The following is a 22,972-nucleotide window of genomic DNA, read 5'->3' on the forward strand; positions in this document are numbered from 1 at the left end:
TAAATGGAACATTGAAAAAGGAACTGATAAAACCGTTAAATATATCAAGGAACTTGTCCATATACATTACAATGTACATAACCATTCCCTACATTATCTAATAAATTCAGATTTCTGCATGTTTTCTTAAAGTAGGACAGGTTATGAGAGGGCAAAAAGAACAATTCAAAAGATAAGCATATCACACATCAGTGTGTGATAAACACATCATGACATTTGTGAACCATAGTCAGACTTATTTTGGTTAACCTGATCTAACTTAATTACATGCATTTAGTATGAAGGGCAACACAATCATATGAAGTGCATTTCTTATCATCTCTGCGGTCTTACTAACCTGATGACATTGTCTTCCTAAAGTAGGTTTGGGTATAAGCAAATAAACTATCCTCACCATTAAAGAAAGCACAGGTAGGTGCTTGCCTTAAAAAAAAGGTAGTAGTTACTCTATAAAAGTTCCATTATTCCTTTATATAGCAACTTCACATATACAGAGATATATGTATTATATATTATCTATTTGTCTATTGATCATAAAGTGTATCTTCCTTTTGATTTCCTTTTACATCTACTTCATTTTTAAAAATTTATTTCATTAATTAATTTATTTTTGGCTGCATTGGGTCTTCGTTGCTGCGTGCGGGCTTTCTCTCCTTGTGGCGAGGGGGGGCTACTCTTTGTTGCGGTGCGCAGGCTTCTCATTGTGGTGGCTTCTCTTGTTGTCGAGCACGGGCTCTAGGCACGCGGGCTTCAGTAGCTGTGGCACGCCGGCTCAGTAGTTGTGGTTCGCAGGCTCTAGAGCGCAGGCTCAGTAGTTGTGGTGCATGGGCTTAGTTGCTCCGTGGCATGTGGGATCTTCCCAGACCAGGGCTCAAACCCGTGTCCCCTGCATTGGCAGGCGGATTCTTAACCACTGCGCCACCAGGGAAGTCCCTACATCTACTTCCAACCTGTTATTCTTTTGTCTATGGTTCCTGATGGGACAGAACTTAAGTGTCTTTTGACAGTAATAAGCTGTCTAAGAAATTCTAAACCATCCTCACATTGTAATTCTTGGGTCCATATGCCCATCAGGACAGTCCCCTTCTCCTCCCCTCTCCCCTCCATTAATGTTTTCCTGTTGATTTGTCAAAGGCTTTGGGGACATACATATTAGGTGAGTAATTATGCTATTTTTTTCCTGAGCAGCTGGAAAGATTAAGGAGAGACAGGTGTCATCTTTAAGTAATATAGGAAGTCCAGCTAGCAAAGCTCAGCCAAGGGATGGTGAACGTTAAAGGTTCCTAAATCAAGGATTTGTTTTGGGCTTTAGAATCTCATTTTATTTGCTACAGTTTTCCCCTCTGTACTTTGAAATGTGAAAGCCTGGGGGTAATTAACCAGTACAATTCACAAATCTTTTATCCTGTATTTTATGATTTTCTCCATGTCATCCCAGCTCTAAACAAATAAAATGGAATAATTTAAGTGAGCAAATAATATATTTTTATGGTCCCAAATCAGAGGAGATAAGAACATATTAATATCTGGCTGGGAATTTGGAGGGGCAATAGGGACAGGGCTAAACAAATTCAAGAAGGATTTTTTTGTGCATGACCTATATGGAATGGAGCATGAAAGTGAATCATGGAAGCCAAGGGAGGAGAAATTTGCAATAGGTAAGTGGTGGTAAACCATCAAGGCTTATCAAGGATGAGGATTGAGGGGAAACTTTTTTGATTTAGCAAAAAGGGAAACTCTGAGAACTTCAGGAGAACTTCAACAGAGTTGTAAAAGGTAAATAACATATCAGTGAATGGGTCCGTAAAATACTACCAGCAATGAAGAACCAACAACTTAGTGTTAGGTAAGAGTTTATCAGAGTGTGTTGTGTAGGTCACCTGAATGAGGTGCTGGGCCCCCATCCTAAACCTACTGAACAATCTTCCCCAGGTGATTTTTATGCACAATAAGGTCTGAGAACCACTGCTGAAGAAAAAAAATCACCAAAAAAGGGGTTTTTAAGAAAGCTTCTCATTCCTTCTGACTTTACTACCAGATCAATTTATTTGCTTCATATTTAAAACTTTATTATTGTTCTCAATAGCCAGCAGCAGTAAAGTACTGCTTGAGTTTGAATCCCAGCTCCATCACTTATTACTTGGGTAAGCTACTTGACATTTCTGGGCCCTAGTTTCCTCATTTATACAATGGGAATAACAATACCTATCCTGTTGAATTGATGTGAGGATTAATGAGACTTTATGTAAAGCACTTAGCACTGTACTTGGTACATAAATGTTCAGTAAAATGTTAGCTATTTTCTTCATCAGGTTTCTTTAATATAGTCAAGGTCTAAGTAAAAAAAAAATTATAATAGCCAATAAAAATCATACATCGCTACCCAATCCCCTCAGAGTAAGAAAAAGAAGTCACTCACAACAATTGAGAGGCATCTAAACTGGTAGAAATGGTAGAAGTCAGAGAGCAAGATAGATTGGGAAGCATCATTCAGCACCCTAGGGTACCCAACTGGCTGTGTCTTAATGAAGAACTCCCTTAAGTATTTTCATCAAGGAATCCACATCCAAATAAGTAACAGGTCAGTTCTTCATCTAGCTATCCCTTGTTTACATTAAAGCAAGAATCAAGGAAATTACCCTGCTACCAGTTTTTTTTTTTTTTCACACACACACACTGTATTTTATTTTTACAAGAGATAAATAGACTGACACCAAGCATTGTACATGGATGACCACAACAAAAGCAACAATGATTGCAATTACCAAACATGAAACACACTCATACTATGTCATAATATTGACATTCAGTCCAGTAATCCTCCACTGTAACAGCTCCTTTACTTTGCAGTGAAAATTGATTTGTGTATTCTTTGCCTCTGAGTCCTTGTGGGATTTTTTTTTTTTTAAATTCAGACAGAAAGTCACAAAAATTATACTCATCCTCATCAGTTCACTCAGTCCCATGTAATTAATATTTTTTTTCATCTTGATCTTTTGTTAGCACTTTTATGAGTTCATCAGTTTTTCATTAGATTTCTGAAAATGCTTATTCATTCGGTTCAGCAGTACTGTCAGTTACCAGAAACCTGTACTTGTCAGAGTCTTTTCCATGAATTTCTTGAAGATGAAACCCTTTTATAGGAACATATTTGCAAAAGCATCAGAGTACACCCAGAACTGTCTGTAAATGACAAAAGACTTAAAAATGACCACGGTTAAAGATTTGATGAAAGTTCATAATAATGCAGTTGACAAGAAAATTAGTTATTTCTGAGATATACATTTTAAAGTAATAACTAGGATTATGACTTATAACATTATACCAGAACATATAAGATTTTTAGAAATTTCATGTAATGTCTGAAACGTTTATATTAACATATTTCCATACACATAACCCAATGAAAGTTTAGTATTAGTTGTTTTGTTTGTTTGTTTATACTGCAGGTTCTTATTAGGCATCAATTTTATACACATCAGTGTATACATGTCAATCCCAATCGCCCAATTCAGCACACCACCATCCCCACCCCACCGCAGTTTTCCCCCCTTGGTGTCCGTATGTCCGTTCTCTACATCTGTGTCTCAACTTCTGCCCTGCAAACCGGCTCATCTGTACCATTTTTCTAGGTTCCACATACATGCGTTAATATACGATATTTGTTTTTCTCTTTCTGACTTACTTCACTCTGTATGACAGTCTCTAGATCCATCCACGTCTCAACAAATGACTCAATTTCGTTCCTTTTTATGGCTGAGTAATATTCCATTGTATATATGTACCACATCTTCTTTATCCATTCGTCTGTCGATGGGCATTTAGGTTGCTTCCATGACCTGGCTATTGTAAATAGTGCTACATTGAACATTGGGGTGCATGTGTCTTTTTGAATTACGGTTTTCTCTGGGTATATGCCCAGTAGCGGGATTGCAGGGTCGTATGGTAATTCTATTTTTAGTTTTTTAAGGAACCTCCATATTGTTCTCCATAGTGGCTTTATCAATTTACATTCCCACCAACAGTGCAAGAGGGTTCCCTTTTCTCCACACCCTCTCCAGCATTTGTTGTTTGTAGATTTTCTGATGATGCCCATTCTAACTGGTGTGAGGTGATACCTCATTGTAGTTTTGATTTGCATTTCTCTAATAATTAGTGATGTTGCTGCTACCAGTTTTAACTCACTGACTACTGCAATTTTCATTTTGTTACCACAGAGAGATATTTTTGATAAGAGGCATTCCTAAAAGCCCCCACGTGATCACAGGTCAATGAGTAAAAAAGAAACTATCAGTTGAACTACAATATTTGACAAGTTTTGACCTATCAAAACAGTAATTTCAGTATGGTTTGTTTATTAAATACTTAGAAAGAGATGTGAAAATTTCTTGTAAAACTATTTGGTTAAGCACTACTAAAACAATACACTTACAAATCACTCTGGAAAGCTTAAAGAGAGTGCGTTACAAGTCAGAATATAGTTAACACTATGCCACTATTGTTATAAATTATAGTTACAATACTCATAATTAATGAAATAACAACTTTCAAGATATGGGTTCACAGAGGTTAAGTTACTTGCCCCAAATTAAACAGTGGGAAGAGCCAAACTAGAACCAGTATCAGTCTCTTAACAAATTGTGTCTGCTTTGTGTATCAAGTTTCCATGAAAAATCTGCTTTTCTTACAGAGCTTCCCATCTCAAAAATGGCACCATCACTGGGTCCAGCTGTTTCAGGCCATAAACCTTGGAGTCACCCTTGACTCTTCTCTCTCACACACTATATCCATTCCATCAGCAATCCTGTCCTAAATCCACTGATATCTCACTCCACCATTATTAGCTTAGTTAAAGCACCATCATTTTTTGCCTATACTAGGGCAGCAGTCTCCCAGGTTTCCCTTATTTCACTCTTCCTTCTTACTCAACAATCTATTTCCCATACAGAACCTAGACCAACCTTTCTAAAACACCAACCAGATAATATCACTCCCTGCTCTCAACACTCTGTTGTAGGTTGATTTTTCCAACTGCGTATGGAACATTCTCCAGGACACATCATACGCTAGGCCATAAAACAAGTCGCAAATATTTAAAAGGATTGAAGCCATAAAAAGTATGTCTCTGAGCACAGCAGAAGTGAGGCTGTTGAAATTCTTTTAAATAACAGAGAGAATTTTGACATATTCCAATTATTAGGAAAGTAAGTAACACACTTAGAAAGAACCCATAGGTCAAAGAAAAAAATCACCAGGAAAAATATCTTGAATTGAATGAAATGAAAGTACAACATAACAAAAGTTATGGGTTGCAGTTAGAGCAGTGTTTAGAGGGAAATTTGTAGCTTTAAATGCCTATGTTTTAAAAAGAAGAAAGGTTTCAAATCAGTAAATTGAGCTTCTACCTTAAGGATTTAGAAAAAGAAGCATAAATAAACTCAAAGCAAGCCGAAAGAAGGAAATGATAGATTGGAGTGGAAATCAATGAAATCAAAAGTTGGTTCTTTGAAAAGGTGAACAAAATTGACAAACCTTTAGCTAGACTAACAAAGAAAAAAAAGACAGAAGACATAAATGACTAAAATAGAAAATGGAAGAGGGAACATCACTACTGATGAACAGAAATTAAGAGGAGGAGAAGGAGGAGGAAAGATTAAAGGCAGTCAGATTTTTTTTTTCCAGAAAAAAAAATGTACTTATCTTTATCACACACAAAGAATGACAGAAAGCAATGGTAAAATGCTAACATCTGAGGAATCTGAGTTAAGAGTATATGAGAATTTTTTGTACTAATTTTACAACTTTTATGTCTGAAATTATTTCAAAATAAATGTTTTAAAGAAATTAAAAATAAAATACTATCAAAAGAAAGCAGGTATAGCAATATTAATGTCAGACAAAATAAAACTCAAAGCAAAAGGCATAAAACATAAGAAAAAGGGCTACTGGATAATAATTTGAAAATACAGTCTACCAAGATATAATATCATAAACCTTTTTGTACTTAATAACATAACTTTAAAAATGAATCAACAAAAATATAAGGGAAAACAGACAAATTCCAATCACAGTTGAATACTTTTAACTATCCTAGAAATTAACAGATAAAATAAAAGGCATTCAGATTTGAAAGGAAGAAGCAATGCTGTCTTTACTTGCAGGCTGCATTACCCTGCATGTAGGAAACCCCAAGAAATCCATACACAAAAAACTACTAGCACTAATAAATGAGTTCAGCAAAGCCACAGGATACCAGGTTAATATTTTAAAATCATTCATAGTTCTATATACTTAGCAATGAAAAATCTAAAAATAAATCAAGGAAAAATTCCATCAACAATAACATCAAAAAGAATAAAATACTTAGGAATAAGTTTAACAGAAGTGGTGCAAACCTTGTACACTGAAAATTACAAAACATTACTAAGAAAAATTAAAGATTATCTAAATAAATGGAGAGACATTCCAGGTCCCTGGACTGAAAGACTCAATATTATTAAGATAGCAATTCTCCCCAAACTGATCTATAGATACACAATACCTATCAAAATCCCAGAAGAATTTTTGTAGAAACAGACCAGCTGAACCTAAACTTAATATGGAAATACAAAGGATCCATAATAGCCAAACACTTTTGAAAAAGAACAGAGTTGTAGGACTTACACTACTAGATTTCAACATTTACTATAAAAGCTCTAGCAATCGGACTTCCCTGGTGGCACAGTGGTTAAGAATCCACCTGCCAATGCAGGGGACATGGGTTCGAGCCCTGGTCCGGGAAGATCCCACATGCCACGGAGCAACTAAGCCCGTATGCCACAACTACTGAGCCTGTGATCTAGAGCCCGTGAGCCACAACTACTGAAGCCCATGCACTTAGAGCCCATGCTCCTCAACAAGAGAAGCCACCGCAGTGAGAAGCCTGAGCACCACAACAAAGAGTAGCCCCTGCTCACTGCAACTAGAGAAAGCCCGCGTGCAGCAACGAGACCCAACGCAGCCAAAAATAAATAACTAAAATAAATAAATTTATTAAAAAAAAAAAAAAAAGAAATGGGGAGTCCCATGACAAATCCTTACACTTACGGACAACTGATTTTTGACAATGGGTGAAGGATCATCTTTTCACCAAATGGTGCTGGGACAACTGGATAGTCATATTCATAAAGACGAATTTAGATTTGTACTTCATTTGTATTTCCCAAAAATCAACTCAAAATGAATTATAGACTTAAATGTAAAACGTAAAAATATAGGAGAAAAACTGTGCTCATGGATAAGGCAAAGAGTTCTCTGGTACAACACGAAAAGCATACTCCACAAGACAAAAAGTTGGTAAGTTGGACTTTATCAAAATAAAATATGTTTACGCTTTGAAAGACACTGTTAAGAAAATGAAAAGGCAAGCTAGAGACTGGAAGAAAATATTTGCAAATCATGTGACTGAGACAGAACCTGCATCTAGAATATTTAAAGAACTGTTACAATTTGGCATAAGACAACCCAATTTTATAATGGGCAAAGATTTGAATAGGCATTTCACCAAAGAAGAAAAACACATGCCTAACAAGTACATTAAATGATGCTCAACATCTTTTCAACCTGATCTCAGTTATCAGGGAAATGCAATCAAAGCACAATGAGATATTTCATACCCCAGCACTAGAACGGCTATAATAAAAAGATAGTGGGCTTCCCTGATGGTGCAGTGGTTAAGAATCCTCCTGCCAATGCAGGGGACATGGGTTCGAGCCCTGGTCCGGGAAGATCCCACATGCTGCAGAGCAATGAAGCTCATGAGCCACAACTACTGAGCCCGCATGCCACAACTACTGAAGCCCACGCGCCTAGAGCCCGTGCTCCACAACAAGAGAAGCCACCGCAGTGAAAAGCCCACGCACCACAGTGAAGAGTAGCCCCCGCTTACAGCAACTAAAGGAAGCCCGCGCGCAGCAACGAAGACCCAATGCAGCCAAAAACAATAAATAAAATAAATTTTAAAAATAATTAAAAAAAAAATAGTAACGTGTTTTAAAAAGCCCTTACCAGCTACTGAACTGTATGCTTAGAAATGGTTAAAATAGTAAATTTTATGTTATGTATATTTTACTGCACACACACACAAAGCCTTTACCAATACTTAAAAAAAAAAAAAAAAAAGATGAAAAAAGCAGGATAAACCAAAGCCGAACCCCCCCAAATCTTCCATCTTTAGATGGCTTCTCTGGTGATTTCTATCAAATATTTAAAAAAGAAGTAACACAATTTCACGTAATCTTTTCCAGAAAACAGAAGAGGAGGAAATACTTCCAAATTTACTTAAAATGAGGTAAATTTAAATGTATAATTAAAGGCATCATGATTTACTTTTTGCAGAAAGTGCATTATTAAAGTATAAAAGACATAAAGTATTGGACCACAAGTCTTGAGAACTGGGTTCCAATCCAGATTTTGTTACCAACTAGTTGTATAATCTTTAGCAAGTTACCTCATCTTGTTGGGCCTCGGTTTCCTCATTTGTAAAATAAGGAGACGTACCAGAGAAATCCTTTCCATCCACATAATATAATTCTATGGTACATTTATTACATAAAATTTTGTTTAGAACTTGCCCAATTCTAAGTTGGTATAACCCTTCTGGAAAACAACATGGCAATATGTAGTAAGAGCCAGTTCCTACTCTTTGGAGAAGTTTTTCAATTTTTGGATATTTATCTTAGGGATATTTTTCAGCCAAAGCAAAAGAATACATAAAAAGATGGTCACTTTAACAACTCACATGTCCAAAAAGAGTGGAATAAGATAGTAATACAAAGAAATATCAAATTACTAAAAATTAGTATGAAGATGATAATGAAAAATATTTTTGTTAGATAATAATCAGAATATAAATGATTTAAACTATAAAAATGTACACAGTATATAAGTATGTGCCAAATAAGATGTCATATGAGCTATAATGAAAGGAGTATTAGAGTTGTGAGTCTAAAGGGTTTTTTTAATTATAAATAAGACTTTTGAAATGTTGAAACATTATATACTCAAAAAGAAAAAACCAAAAACTTGTCCAAAGGATAGAGATACAAAATATCAGGATTATGCTGATGAGGTTCTAAATTGCCCTGGCTTGACTAATGCTTCCTAAGAGTGGTTATGAACCTAGGGCTCCCAGCTGAAGTCTCAATGATTAAAACTTTTATCAACTGATACTGGAATTATCAACAGTATTTTACTTGTCCTACTCAGTGTTGAGATAAAGCCTGAAAGTCTTATGATTTTACCAAATACCCATTAAAATCCAGATATAATACTGGATAGTTCAAAATCCTTATGCCTCATTATTTCGTTTATCACTGTTGCTCCCTTTCAAGTTCTCAATTTAAAATTTCTCAGGCAGCCTTCATTTTTAAATGTATCAGCCACAAAACTATTTGAGTTATACAACCACCAAATTTCCTCTAAAGTAAGAATAGTGAAAAGAACGGAGTATCTAGCTTCCTGATTTTCCTTGTATTTCTACGGCTGTTTGCTAGGATGGGAACTTCGAGGTCAGCAGAGAGAATACTTGGTAAATGCTACCGTACACAATCCTCATAAAAGTAGGTTGAACCATATGAAATTATTTGTGTAGGTCAAAAATTTGACTATCAGCAGTCTCATATGGCTCAACGTAGGTCAGTGCCTTTTTTTTTAATTAAGAAAAACTTTATGTCCCCTTTGAGACTCTGCAGAATCACTGTCAAGGACTCTCCTTAACCCTCTCAATGAGTGTATTTACGTGAATCCTTTTTTTCAGAACCAGAATTTAAGCAATTAGTTTTTGCTTGTTTGCATTAAAATGCCAAAGCCATAAGCAAAACCAAGAAGTGTTTTAACAGAAGCCAACCAAAGAATAAATATCAGAATTATCTTATTCAACTCAATTCCTGTCAATGTCATGTTTTTCCTCACAGAAGCAGTAAGTTTTGGTGCCAACATTTTCAGAGCAATGCTTCTTCCACTTCCAATAGAAATCAATCCCATTTTGAGAGCATCTTACCTGAAACTACCATAGACTATAAGTAGAATGGAAATCAGAAATGTAGACACTTGACTGGAATCCACCAGGGAATAGGCCCTAGAGAAATAAGAGGAAAAAAATTTTAATCACATGGCAGCAAGTCCTCATGGAGTTTACAGTCTAATGGATTTCTATAAACCCCACTAAGTTTTATTTTTGTCTTTAGGAAGGAAAACAGGTATAAATTAGCATTAACAAAATACATAATTAAAACACAGATCTGCTAGCTTAACATAAAGAGTAAACGTATAGATTCACAGCTATTATTAGTTAACATTCACAGGATGTTAAATGACATCAATGTAAAAAATGCCATCTCCGTATGATAGGCAATATGTGCTTCCACTCCCAAGTTAAAAAGTACCAAAACATCTACCAACTCTGTACACTTGAATTATCAATAGTATTTTACTGGTTTTGCTCAGTGATGAAGTAAAGCCTGTGTCTCTCTCCTGGATTCTAGTTTTATTTTTATAACTGCCTATTGGTTCTCTCCATCTAGGTGTCCCACAGAAGGTTCTTTAAAGTCAACAGGTCCAAAACTGAAGTCATTATTCTTCCCTTCATACCCAAATGTCTTAAGGAATGATATGATTCCCTCAGCATTCTCGACACCCTGTTCTCTTACTTCCCACATGTGACGACAGTCAGTAAGTCTCACAAGTTCCACTTCCGCAAATACCCTACTTCTCTCAATCCTACTGCCAATTCCTTAGCTCCCTTGTATGGCTTGACTATCAGAGATCTTTTTTTTTGGGGGGGGGGGGGGAGGGGCACATCGCTCGGCTCGTGGGATCTTAGTTTCTGGACCAAGGATCGATCCCAGGCCCCCTGCAGTAGAAGCGCAGAGTCCCAGGGAATTCCCAACGTTTGCAAGTCTGTCTTCAGGAATTCACCGTGCACACTATCCATTCATGTTATGGATTTTCCTAAAACAAATTTCTCTTCATTTTTTTCCCTCAGTAAATATCTAATGATGCTTCTGTGCCAGGCACTCTGCTAGCCCCCAGGGATGTAATAAAAAACAAGACTGTCTTGGTCTTGTCCCTGAATGTCTTTTCTAAAGGAATTTAAAAATTAAATTTTGTTCTAAAGCAATGAAAACAAAAGTTAACATAAGCAAGTGAATATAATTGTTGAAAATGTTATAAATTTTCAACAAGTACAGGGTACCTTGAAAATATATAATAGGTGGATTCTACCTAAGAACTAGGGGTGGGGGGAGGCTTCCTTAGTGGGGGCAGATGAATGAGAGAGGCACAAGACTCAACAAAATAGGATTTGGTGATTGTTTATGAGGCTAAGAAAGGATCCCCAGGTTTCTGCTAAGCAGCTGATGGATGGCTATACCATTTGGCAAAAAAGGCAACAGGAGGAGCAGATTTGAAGTTCTGGATGTGCTGAGGAAACAGTTGGCTATCTGGGTCTAGAGTTCAGAAGCAGCTCTAAGCTAAGGATACATATTGGGAGCTCATAACTTTCCACATGGTAATTGAAGCCACGGCTGTGGGTGAGAAGAGGACCCAGGATGAAAGCCTGAAAATTCAGAAATTTAAAGATCAGAAAGGAGGAGGAGCTGCAAAGAAAACAAAATGAAACAGAGAAGGAGGAAGAAAACCCAGGATAGCACGGTAACTGATGAAGTGTCTTCAAAGAGCATCAGGATCAGATGAGATGCTGCCTGAACTTAAATTGCTCTACCCCTTACCAGCAGTTAGTTTTCATTTGCGTTAATTACTTTGCTGATGTAATTAATTTTAAAGTAAATTAAAGTGAGATTGAGCAGCTTTTCGTATAATTAAGGGCCAACAGGCATTTTAAAAAGCAATTTAAAAGTTTTTCAGACTCCTGATCTATAAAACATGAAGGGAGCCTGTTTTTTTGGGGGGGGGGCACTTTTCTTTTGATGGTGTTTTACTTAGATGACTTAGCTTTTCTGTACCCTTCATGTTCTGAAGAATATTGCCATTCCCTAAAAGGTAGATTAAACATTTAAACTTCCCAAACTCAGTGTCTTAAGGTTTGGTACTATTGTTTCTTTCTTTTGCTATATCTCTCAAATCAATGGAGACTCTCCAGAGACATCACTTAAGACTTCTAGAAGTCTGGGTTGAATTTTGGTTAAACCAGCTCTTCCTCCTCCACAGATTCTCTATGCTGTGCTCTACTCTGTGTGACTAACCATACTTAGTCACTGACTTTCCTCACAATCTGTTTTTCAAGGTGCAGTCTTGGCCATGTGTTAAATACCTTACGAAGAGACTGATAAGCACTACAGTTCTCATCTCCACTTTCTGGCGATAAGCATGCTACCCACTGCAGAGCTAAATGTATGGTTTCAGAAAAAATGTTCTGATGTTTCATTTAATGGTTTCTTCTACACTGGACCAGTTTATTTTTCAAATAAATCTGTACCAAGAAAATCTGGTTAAAGCTGACTCCTAATATAGCTCATGGTATTTTATAATTTATAATACAACTTTTAAAAAAGTTTGAACAACTTTGCAAACTACCAAATATCACATAATTAGAAGTTATAATTTATTTCACAGTGTTATTTGTAATTTCACAAATTTCAACTCAAACTATCATTATGGAAGTTTTACAAAAAGCCTTTTAACCAAAAGAATTTATTATAAAATACAGAACATGGATTAAAATCAAAGGCCAGCAATCTTATTTTACAGCCCTCTGTATCCTATACTTCAGACTCTACCAAAGCATCAACAGAAACGTATCATCTCTCAGGCCCTCCCATTGAAGTGACTGTTTCCAGAGATGCTGGATTCACGATAAAGAAAGGAGGAATTACTCTACACTCTGAAGTAAAGGAATTCTTACAGAAATGCAAAAAGAAACTACATAGATGCATTTGAGACACGCTGAAAGCAGGTTAGCCAAACGTACTAAAAACAGACTTGAAGACTTTGCCAAATAAAGTATTAGTATAGGTCAGCTGTTGAGTTGAAACATTTTATATGGTCATTACGAAAACCATTAATTCTTTAACTACATTCCCCCAAGTCTTAATAGACAAAGAGCTACCAGAAAGTTCTCTCATATATAAAGTTATATTTCACACCCTAAGGTTTTTAGAACCATGCTGGATTTTAGGAGCTGCTCTACAGTCAAGCATCTATTTCTAGCTGCTTTACCAGCAAGTGCTTAGACACATATCCTGCTAAAAATCATGCCAAACTGAGACACAGAGAGTTCTGTTCTATAATGTGTTCTATGTGTCAGCCTGCCAGCTATACAATGAAAGCATTCTTGTCCACCCAACAAACCAAGCAACTACTATTCAACCCTGCACACTGACCTAGAATAGCACTTGGCAAACTTTTTGGTCTTGAGACCATCTATACTCTCAAGGACCCTGAGAGCTTTTGTTCCTGTGGGTTACAGCTATTGATATTTACAATACTAGAAATTAAAAGTGAGAAAAAATTTAAATGCTTATTTACTAATTCATTTAAATATAATAAAACCATTACACGAGTACATAAATTACATTTTTAAAGGAAAGATAACTATTTTCCAAAACAAAAAATTTAGATGAGGGCCATCCTTTTACATTTTTGCAAACCTCTTTAATGTCTGGCTTAAATAGAAGAAAGCCAGATTCTCATAATTGCTCCTGCATTCAATCTGTTGCTGTATGTTACTTTAGTTGAACTTTATGGGGGGAAAAAAATCTGGCCTTACACAGATGTGTAGCTGGAAAAGGGAGGAATATTGCAATAACCTTTTCAGATAACTGAGGATATTCTTCTTTGATACTATACTAAAATTCAACAAGTGGTAATTTCTTAAAGGTTACTTGCAGCGTGGAATCTGAAACCTTATCAGTGAATTAAAAAAAAAAAACTATATTACATTAAAATCCCATGGACTATATTACAGTTGAATGGATCTTTTACCCATGGATGATTTTGTAACATCACGCATTGGTCACCTGGAAGACACTGGTCACTGAGTTATGCAGCTCTTCCAGATGCTGTTACATTTCATGACACAATATCTGAAAAACCACATTTGTTAATTTCACTTTTTTAAAAAAATTTTATTTTATTTATTTTTGGCTGCATTGGGTCTTTGTTGCTGTGCGTGGGCTTTCTCTAGCTGTGGCGAGCGGGGGCTACTCTTCGTTGCAGTGTGCAGTCTTCTCATTGTGGTGGCTTCTCTTGTTGCGGAGCACAGGCTCTAGGCATGAGGGCTTCAGCAGCTGTGGCAGGTGGGCTCAACAGTTGCGGCTCACGGGCTCCAGAGCGCAGCCTCAGTAGTTGTGGCACACGGGCTTAGTTGCTCTGCAGCATGTGGGATCTTCCTGGACCAGGGCTCGAACCCATGTCCCCTGCATTGGCAGGCAGATTCTTAACCACTGCGCCGGCCAGGGAAGCCCTGTTAATTTCACTCTTGAGGCTAATGATAATGGGCACAAAATTTCCAAAATTCCTATTTTCATGCAAATTTTATCACTGGCAAAAATAACTTTTTTCCCCCTTGAAGTAACAGGCTCACTTCATTCATTTTTGAGAAACTGTCTGCCACACACCCAAGTGTGAATAACTCCATAGTTTGTCCACTAGTCATCCTTCAAGTAAAAATGGAAGGTTCCAAGAAAAAAGTAGCTAGTTCAGCTAGCATTTTAAATGACTGCACAAGTGTTTTTCTTAAGAAAACCAATGGTATTTTACTATATAGCAGAAGTGCTTAATAAGAACTTTTAAAATTTTAATTGAAGTATAGTTGACTTACAATATATTAGTTTCAGGTGTATAACATAGTGATTCAGTATTTTTATAGATTACACACCATACAAAGTGATAAAATATTGACTACACTCCCTGTGCTATACATTACATCTCTGTGACTTACTTATAACTGCCGGTTTGTACATCTTAATTCCCTTCACCTATTTCGCCCTTTTCTCCCCTGTGGTAACCACTAGTTTATTCTCTGTATCTGTTTCTGTTTTGTTATATTCGTTTGTTTGTCTGGTTTTTTAGATGCCACATAACAGTATTTGTCTTCCTCTGTCTGACTTATTTTACTAAGCTAAACACCCCCAGCAGGTCCATCCTTGTTGTCACAAATGGCAAGATTTCATTCTTTTTTATGGCTGAGTAATATTCCACAGTGTGTGTGTCTATGTATACATACACATGCCCCCACATCTTCTTTATCCATTCATCTGTCAGTGGGCACTTAGGTTACTTCATGTCTTGGCTATTGTAAATAACGCTGCTATGAACATTAGGGTGCATTACCTTTTCGAATTAGTGTTTTTGTTTTCTTCAAATGCCCAGAAGTGGAACTGCTGGATCATACGATAGTTCTATTTTTAATTTTTTGAGGAACTTCCATACTGTTTTCCATAGTGACTGCATCAATTTACATTCCCACTGACAGTGCACAAGGGTTCCTTTTTCTCTACATCCTCACCAACTCTTGTTATTTCTTGTCTTTTTGACAATAGCCACTCTGACAGGGGTGAGTGATACCTCATTGTGGTTTTGATTTGTATTTTCCTGATGATTAGTGACACTGAGCATCTTTTCATGTGCCTGTTGGCCATCTGTATATCTTCTTTGGAAAAGAAGGTCCTCTGCCCATTTTTTAATCGGGGGAAACTCTGCGTTTTATTAGAAAAAAACAAGTGTGCTCAAGGATTGAGATTTAATAAAAGCAATTTTCACTGCTTTGCCCTAAGTGAAACTGCCTTTCTTTTTTTTTTAAGCAGTGTGTGCATGGTGGTGAAGAATACAATGATTCTTAGTTCAGTTTGGTGCCACTGTGTTGATTCATGTTACAGCAGCACAGCAATGGTTTTTTTAAACGCGCCACTGCTTTTCACTGCAAGAAAAAAAAATGTCAAAATGAAAAAGGCAAATAACTTTATTAGCATTATGAAAATAGTCTGACCTTGCAGACTCCCTGAAAGGGTCTGAGTAAACCCCAGTGATCCACAGGCCACAATTTGAGAACTGCTGCCTTATACATTTCCCCACAAGCCCTGGCTATATAAACTGCTAGTATTTTCTCACATGCAATTCTAACACATCACAAAACACCAAGGGTAGCTACAATTTTTTTGTGCTTTGCAAAATATCTGGCTTCAAATACAATATGCAGAAAATGACATATTCCAGGCCTAAGAAATGTTACAATCTTTCCCTTCATGGTGGAGTATACTGAAACAGAATTTAATTTGTATTTTTATCAAAAATATTGTCTATCATAAGGTCCACAATAATTATCTTCCACATCTTTTCTTATTTTAAGGGAAAAAACCAAGTATGTATTCTAAGCATAGTAATGGAATAGGTGTCTCATCAAATAAAATTTTAATAAATTAAATCCATGTTTAAGATACAAAAAGACAAAAAGTAAGACAGTCATTTAAGAAGGTTACAATCTAGTAAAGACACACTGTACAAGGCGGCAGAATGTAATGTTTAATAGAGAAACAAAGTGCTATGGGACCTAATCAAACTTATAAGCTTTTGCACAGAAAAGGAAACCATAAATAAAATGAAAAGCTAACCTATGGACTAAGTCCCCAGTATAATCAAGGCAGCTGTGAAGCAAACACTGCATTTCTTCCTACAAGAGATTACGCGGTGCAAGCTCAGGAGCAGACGTTGGGTTGCTTTCCAAATGAGGGTGGGATGGGGTTTGGGGAACCTGGAATTCAAATATGACCTGTGTTATAGTAGCTGCTTAAATTTTTTTTAGCTGCCTTTTGATGAATTAAGGTATGGAAGTTTGCTGCTGTTTCCTATGTGAAAAGCTGTATCAGTAATCAGAATAGCAATATTTACCTGCAATAGTATTTAGTGCTGAATCAAGATATCAATTGATGTGATGTGACTAAATAAATCTTAAAATACATATATAATTGCAATGTTGGTGCTTTTAAAGTTTTAGAAAACCTTCATCTTTAAATTTGGCTCTCTGAAATAAAATTCTACTATAGATGGGATGTTACATTTAACTGTAAAACAAGCTTCTAGCATTTGGTCAAAAATAAATGAAAAGTATAGCCAAATCAGAAATCACAAACCACAAACACTTCTTTGTCCTTTTCTTAACGTGCAGATCTTAAACACCATTTTAAAAAAATTTAGTGTTATTTAAAAAATTCAAATAATAAGAAATGTGAAATGATGAGTCCCATTTTTAATAAAAGTGGGATTATGTGCTATATTGGTCTTCAGCCTGCTTCTTCCTGTAACAGTTTTCCATGCTGTTCTTTTAAATTTCTTCACAAACAAAACACAATGACTGTAGGAAAAAAAAAAAAAGTTGAGGGAATTCCCTGACAGGCCAGCGGTTAGGACTCTGCGCTTTCACTGCTGGGGCCCGGGTTCGATCCCTGGTCGGGGAATTAAGATCCTACACGCCACGCTGCACGGCCAAAAAAAAAAAAAAGTTGATTCACCTCACTTGTTTCAGTTAACTTCATCTATAGAAGGGGGATAATAATGTAAAGTATTTAATACAGCACTTGACACACTACTCAATAAAAGACTGTTGTTATTACTTAGAGGAGGGAGTCACCAGCCTACATATAGCGCTATGGGTTGCCACACACCAGGAGTGGACAAACCATGACCTACTGCTATTCCAATAAACAGAGCCAAGCTCATTCATTCAGGTACTGTCTATGGCTGCTCTAGAGCTTCACTGGCAGAGGTGAAAACAGTTAACCCTTGAACAACGTGGGGGTTAGGGGTGCCGGCTTAGAGCTGGCCCTCTGTATCCGAGGTTCATCTGTATCTGTGGATTCAACCAACCACGAACCGTGTAATACTGTAGTACTTACTACTGAGAAAAATCTGCCTTATAAAGTTCGAGTGGACCCCCATGTTGTTCAAGGGTCAACTGTAGTTGTGACAACGACCATATGGCTCACAAAGCTCAAAATATTTACTATCTGACTCTATACAGAAAGAGTATGTCAACCCTTGCTGTTTACTATTGTTACTGCACAAGGGTACCAGACCTAAGTTAGTAACCTCCACCCCAATCACCTTAGAAGTACTAGGTGCTTGCTACCCTGCTCTATCTTCTGCTGGCTTGTGTCCAGGGATGAAGGACTGCCGTTCCCCTGGCTCACTGCATCCCCTTGCTTCTGGGTCTGTAAGTAACAAATCTTAAGACTATTTCCTTGGTGTGGGGGTATTGAAACTGCACCCTCCATCAGAACGACCCTGTGGATTTCACTTCCCCAAAGTGGGAGCTCAGATGCTGAGGAAACTACCTGGGGACCCCGTGTGGGTGGTTTGTCCCCCTCATCCATCAGGTCAAAATCTACATGTTCTTAATTCAATACACCAGCTCCAGCTTCACAACACAGTAGGTGACAAAGTGAGGATTCAAATCCAGACAGTTTGAGCCCAGAGCTCTAAAGTACTCTGTGCTAAATATCTCCCAAAAGCAGACACTCAGCTGTCTGGAGAGGGCTCTTCTGTCCTTAGCAGTAACAAGAATATTTAATACCCTTGTTTTTTTCTAGAGATATACACAAAGAATTCATGACTGAAGTCTTTAGCTCGAATTAATCCACTATCACGCCTCTAAAAAGATTCAGATCAAATAACTACTGTCCAGGGCTCCAAGTGGAGGGGAAAAACCCCAATACAAATATACTGTTAGAAACCTAAACAATAGTGAGAAGCCCTGGGTGATTTTACTTGTGAATTTTCTAATTAATCTTGACAAAAAGTGAGACATTCATAAGATGAATGTCCAAATTTTAAAGTCACACTAAGAAAAGACTACTTTTAGCTGGTAGTTATAAAGGATGCTGGACTCTGTTCTATAGTTGGAGACTTCTGCCACTTGTGAGAATATTTTCAGAGAAAACTGTTGGTTTAGTACGAGTCAAACTCCTGTTTACAAACAGAGATTAAATTACGGTGTTTTAAAAGGTTGGGCTATATAAATTCCCCAAAACTTTCAGTTTTCCTCTACACACAGGTGCCGCAAACACTCAGACAAATGTTACCTGGCCTCCCGTAAATAATAAACATGAGAACAACCTTTAAAAGGTGAGTAATTCATTAAAAAGTGTCCAAAGCCCTATCTGAAAGGCCTAGGAGACCGAGAAATAAAACTGCTGTTACAGTAGCAGTAACAGCAACAACAATAGCTAATGCTCTTGGGGCTCTCACTATGCGTTTAGACACTGTACTAGCTGTTTACATCTAACTCATTTGATCTTCACAACATTCCTTTGAAAAAGGCACTATTATTATCAGCTCTAGAGATGAAGATACTGAAGCACAGAGAGATGAAATAATTTGCCCAAGGAGGAATAAGAGCTAGCATGCCAACCCAGGTAGCCTGTCTCCAGATCTAGAGGTCACACTCTAAACCATTTCACAATATAGTAGTAACCCCCTTATCCACCGTTTCACTTTCCACAGTTTGCTACCTATGGTCAACTGCAGTCTGAAAATATTAAATGGAAAATTCCATAAATAAAACAATTAATAAGTTTTAAATTGCACATCATTCTGAATGGCGTGATGAAATCTTGCACCGTCTTGCTCTGTCCTTCCTGGACGTGAATCATTTCTTCATCCAGCATATCCACTCTGTATACTTACCCTCCCATTAGTCACTTAACCTTCTCAGTTGTCACATCAACTATCATGGTATCATAGTACTTGTATTCAAGTAACCCTTATTTTACTTAATAATGGCCCCTAAAGCGCAAGAGTAGTGATACTGCCACAGTAAGATATTCTCTTACCGTGTTTAATTTATGGCAAAATGGTACAGTCACTTTAGCATCAGTTTGACAGTGTCATTTAAAGGTAAACAAGTTAGCATATTGACCCAAGAGAAATGAAAATATATATCCACACAAAATCCTAAATGTGAATGTTTAAAGCAGCTTTATCCAAAATTGCCAAAAACTGGAAACAATCCAAATGTCCATCAACTAGTGAAAGGATAAACAAACTGTGGTACCTTTATACAGTGGAGAACTACTCAGCAATAAACAGATACAAACTACTGAGCAATGCACTGTGTATGTATGAATCTCAAATGCATTATGCTCAGAGAAAGAAGGCAGACTCAAAACACTACAAATATATCCCATTTATATGACATTCTAGGAAAGACAAAACTGAAGGAAGAAAAAAGAGACTAATTGCCAGGGGTTGGGGGTGGGAGGAGGGATGATTACAAAAGGGCATAAGGGAACTTTGGGGGGCAATGGAAATGTTCTATTTCTTGACTATGATGGTCCAAGACTATGTGTGTTGTCAAAATTCACAGAACTCTACTCCTAAAAAGAGTGAATTTTACTGTTTGTAAATTATACCTAAAGAAATCTGAGTTTTAGAAAAGTAGGGGGAAAGGGATGACTAGCTGATGTATTAAGAACATATTATGACTTCCCTGGCGGTCCAGCGGTTAAGACTTCACCTTCCAATGCAGGGGGTGCAGGTTCGATCCCTGGTTGGGGAGCTAAGATCCCACATGCCTCGCGGCCAAAAAACCAAAACACAGAACAGAAGCAATGTTGTAACAAATTCAATAAAGACTTTAAAAATGGTCCACATCAAAAAAAAAAATCTTAAAAAAAAAGAACAGATTATAGAAGCAACCTAAGTGTTCAACAACAGATGAATGGATAAAGAAAATGTGGAACATATATATAAAATATATTTCATATAAAAATATATATAAATAAAATGACTACTCAGCCATAAAAAAAGAATGAAATTTTGCCATTTGCAACAACATGGATGGACTTGAAGGGTATTATGCTAAGTGAAATAAGTCAGACAGAGAAAGACAAATATTGTATGATACCACTTATATGTGGAATCTAAAAAATACAACTAGTGAATATAACAAAAAAGAAACACAGATATAGAGAACAAACTAGTGGTTAACAGTGGGGAGAGGGAAGGGGAAGAGGGTAGAGGATTAAGAGGTGCAAACTACTATGTGTAAAATAACTAAGCTACAAGGATATATAGTACAACACAGGGAATATAGGAATACAGTCAAAAATTTATACTCATTATAAATTAGTATAGTGGAATATAACCTTTAAAACTGTGAATCACTATGTTGTACACCTAAAACTTATGTAATATTATACATCAACTATACTAAGTAAATAAATAAATATCAACCTTGTGGGGGGAAAGAACAGATTATAGCGCGGTAACGCAGAAGCAGAGAGAACAGGCTACTGTGATAATTCAGGCACAAGATGACAGATGACAGATGATGGCTGGCACTGGGGTAAAAGTCATGGTAATGGTGAGAAGTGATCTGATTCCAGTTATATTTTGAAGATAAAGCTCTGCAGAATTTCCTGATACACTGAACATGGAGCACGAGAGAAAGAGGAGCAAAGCATGACTACCATGGTTTTAGCCCGACCAAGTGGAAAGATGGAGCCACCACCAACAGAGATGGGAAGGCTACAGATGGAACAAGTGTTGGAGGGGGAGGAAGGGGGGTTGGGGAGTGGGGATCAGGAACTCAGTTCTAAGTTCTAGTCTGTTGTAAAATAGAGATTATGCCATTACTTAACTCATGGTTTGTTTTGTTTCTGTAAACATCACTGCATTCTCCATTTCAGTTGGAAGTCCTACTATGCAGACTTTGCTGTGACCCTAGAAGGAAGCCCAGCCATCATACAGTTCTGCTCATTGCAGCTTGATGGGTCTACCAGCTCTCACCCCCAAGTTAAACATGTTCCTCTTTTACAAAAGGGAAAAATGTGTTCACTATCTTTGGCTCCTTTAATCAGGTTCCACTTACACCCCTCTTGAAGAAATTCCTCCGTTACTATTTCTGTATTTCACTCCTTATGTTCAATGTTTATCCCACTAGTTTATGCGAAGGAGAGGTTGTATACTTTGGGAATTCATGTCTGAATCACTTATATTTCTGATACAGCTTTTCCTTCCTATTATGGAGTTTTTCATTTCTACTAGTAAAGTGCGTGCTTAATAGAAAAAAAAACAAAACAAAAACTTTTGTTCTCATTTCTCCCATCTGTTAGCAGTTCCTCCTAAGTTCTGTAGCTCCTGATCCTTTTTGCAGAGTCTCTCTATTCTCTCCTTTACACTGACTATCATTTTAATCCGAGAGTTGAGAAGAAAGAAAAAGCTATTATAGATTCCCACTGAAAGGTTTTCTTCTCTGAAGAGCATGCCAGTGCTGTTTCCTACGGTAGCACTGTCACCTAGAAACCAAAATTCTCAGCTGACATAACATTTCAGGGCTAATCTAATTCCTAGGAAACTACTTGGCACAGTTCAGTACATAAAAACCAGCAGTACACTTGCCTTTATACCACCAACAATCTTAACTCTCAAATTGTAAATTCCTAATAGTAATTATAGCTCCTTGGCTTTATTGACCATTTAATATGTGTGGGGTGCTGTGCTATGTGCTTTATTTATTTTTTTAACATCTTCATTGGAGTATAATTGCTTTACAATGGTTAGTTTCTGCTTTATAACAGAGTGAATCAGCTATACATATACATATATCCCCATATCTCCTCCCTCTTGCGTCTCCCTCCCACCCTCCCTATCCCACCTCTCTAGGTGCTCACAAAGCACGGAGCTAATCTCCCTGTGCTATGCGGCTGCTTCCCACTAGCTATCGATTTTACATTTGGTAGTGTATATATGTCCATGCCACTCTCTCACTTCGTCCCAGCTTACCCTTCCCCCTCCCCGTGTCCTCAAGTCCATTCTCTACATCTGCATCTTTATTCCTGTCCTGCCCCTAGGTTCTTCAAAAGCTTTTTTTTTTTTTTTTTTTAGATTCCACATATACGTGTTAGCATACGGTATCTGTTTTTCTGACTTACTTCATTCTGTATGACAGGCTCTAGGTCCATCCACCTCACTACAAATA

At 37.1% G+C, this 22,972-nt stretch overlaps 1 protein-coding gene across 1 annotated transcript in view; it reads right to left on the reverse strand.

Annotated features, from left to right (window-relative positions):
* The window catches only part of SPPL3 (signal peptide peptidase like 3), a 129,777-nt gene that overhangs the window by 46,472 nt on the left and 60,333 nt on the right, over positions 1 to 22,972 (reverse strand). The window contains exon 2 of the mRNA XM_068563533.1: positions 10,040 to 10,117. Coding sequence (XP_068419634.1) covers positions 10,040 to 10,117 — 78 coding nt within the window. The remainder of the gene's footprint in view (positions 1 to 10,039; positions 10,118 to 22,972) is intronic.

This window comes from Eschrichtius robustus, chromosome 14 (assembly GCF_028021215.1).
Source record: "Eschrichtius robustus isolate mEscRob2 chromosome 14, mEscRob2.pri, whole genome shotgun sequence".
NCBI lineage: Eukaryota > Metazoa > Chordata > Mammalia > Artiodactyla > Eschrichtiidae > Eschrichtius > Eschrichtius robustus.